Here is a 1,458-nt window from a genome sequence, read left to right on the forward strand (position 1 = left end):
GGTTGTGGTGGTGTGTCCCGTCGGGAAAAGGGCTCTGGTCGTGGCGTCCAGGGTAAGCGGCGGCAGTGGTGAGGTCTCGCCGTTCGGTAAAGGCCCTGGACCTGTTTCCCAGCCGACATAAGACCGGCCCGTGTGTCTTGCTTGACTTTTTTTGTTTGTTTCTCTCCCGTTTCCTCCCAGGGCACAACAGCAGCTTACACCAAGAGCGGCTTCTGCGTCAACAGGTTCCCATCCCTGCTGCCGGGGGGGAACCGGCACAATTCAACGAGCGAGAAAGGTAACGGCGTGAGGAGGCTTTTGGGATAGAGAGAGGGGAACCGCCTGCTTCTCCCCTTGAGCGTGCGCGCCGGCAGGCTCGGTGCTGCTCCGGCCAGCTCCCCGGGTCGTGAAGCCGTGCCCTTTTCTGGTGCCGGGGGGAACTTAGCCTTGGGCCTGTTCCTGTATCTCTGGGGATAACTAGACGTGGACAATCTCAGATACTTTTGTGCTAGATAAGAACGTATTTTAATTAGCTGCCTGGTTAACTGACACTCTTAAGAAGACACTGTCTTCCGACAGAGAGCTGCGTACGGTGCCGCCTTTCTTAATACCTCTTGCAGTTGCTTTGCTTGTCCTGAGGAGGGGTTACTGTTGAGTAACAGCCTTTTTCTGAAACATGCCTTTGCTTGAAGTGCCTCCGGCTCTTCAAGCCGGTACCTTTGTAGCCTTGTTGGACTCCAAGCTAAAGGCTTTCTGTGGTCGCAGCTTCTGTTAGCAGAAGGGGGTCCCTCTGCACCTCTCGGCCTTACATCAGGGCAGGCTTAATGCAGGAGAGGTTTGACCTGGCGTTTGCCTGTTGGGTCGGGCAGTCTCTGGAGCGTGTCTGGACCTCCCTGTGTTTGTGCGCGCAGTGTACTGCATCTTGGACTGCATCTACAATGAGGCAAAGCAGACGTACTATATCCTCGATGTGATGTGCTGGAGAGGACACCCTGTTTATGACTGCCAGGTACTGAATCTGCCCCCTCTGCCCTGCCCTCCCTTTTGTTCCCTGTTCTGTGAGCTGCTTTGCGGCCAGCGCTGGACGTAGCCCGCTATGCAGTAGGATGGCTATTTCATCTAAGCGCCAGCATCCTTACAGCTTGTGGGCTGCTGGCTGCTGGAATAATTGGGTACATTTTTTGAGGGTATCGGGGGAAATAGCAGAGTCCGGGGTGCTGGCTGGTTCTGCAGGTGAAGCTGGGTTTGTAAATCTCCCAGGCAAGCGCAGAGGAATGGAGACGCTCGGCAGGTGCTGATCGGTGATGCGTGGTGGATAGTCATTAAGCCTCTGCCTCCTTTCACAGACCGACTTCAGATTCTTCTGGCTTTTCTCAAAGATCCAAGAGGAGGAAGGGCTGGGAGAGAAAAGCAGGATTAATCCAGTAAGTTCTTTTGTACTGGGAGGAGAAGGAGGATGGGGGGTAAGCTCTCCCGTTC

At 54.9% G+C, this 1,458-nt stretch overlaps 1 protein-coding gene across 1 annotated transcript in view; it reads left to right on the plus strand.

The window, feature by feature from the left end:
* Position 1: 1 nt before the first annotated feature.
* SNUPN (snurportin 1) overlaps positions 2–1,458 on the plus strand; it is a gene marked incomplete at its 5' end in the record, with an annotated part of 7,904 nt that continues 6,447 nt past the window's right edge. Inside the window, 4 exons of the mRNA XM_009330116.1 lie at positions 2–52; positions 181–277; positions 891–988; positions 1,326–1,403. Of these exons, the coding sequence (XP_009328391.1) occupies positions 2–52; positions 181–277; positions 891–988; positions 1,326–1,403 (324 nt within the window). The remainder of the gene's footprint in view (positions 53–180; positions 278–890; positions 989–1,325; positions 1,404–1,458) is intronic.

Source organism: Pygoscelis adeliae, unplaced genomic scaffold, assembly GCF_000699105.1.
Source record: "Pygoscelis adeliae isolate BGI_AS28 unplaced genomic scaffold, ASM69910v1 Scaffold298, whole genome shotgun sequence".
NCBI lineage: Eukaryota > Metazoa > Chordata > Aves > Sphenisciformes > Spheniscidae > Pygoscelis > Pygoscelis adeliae.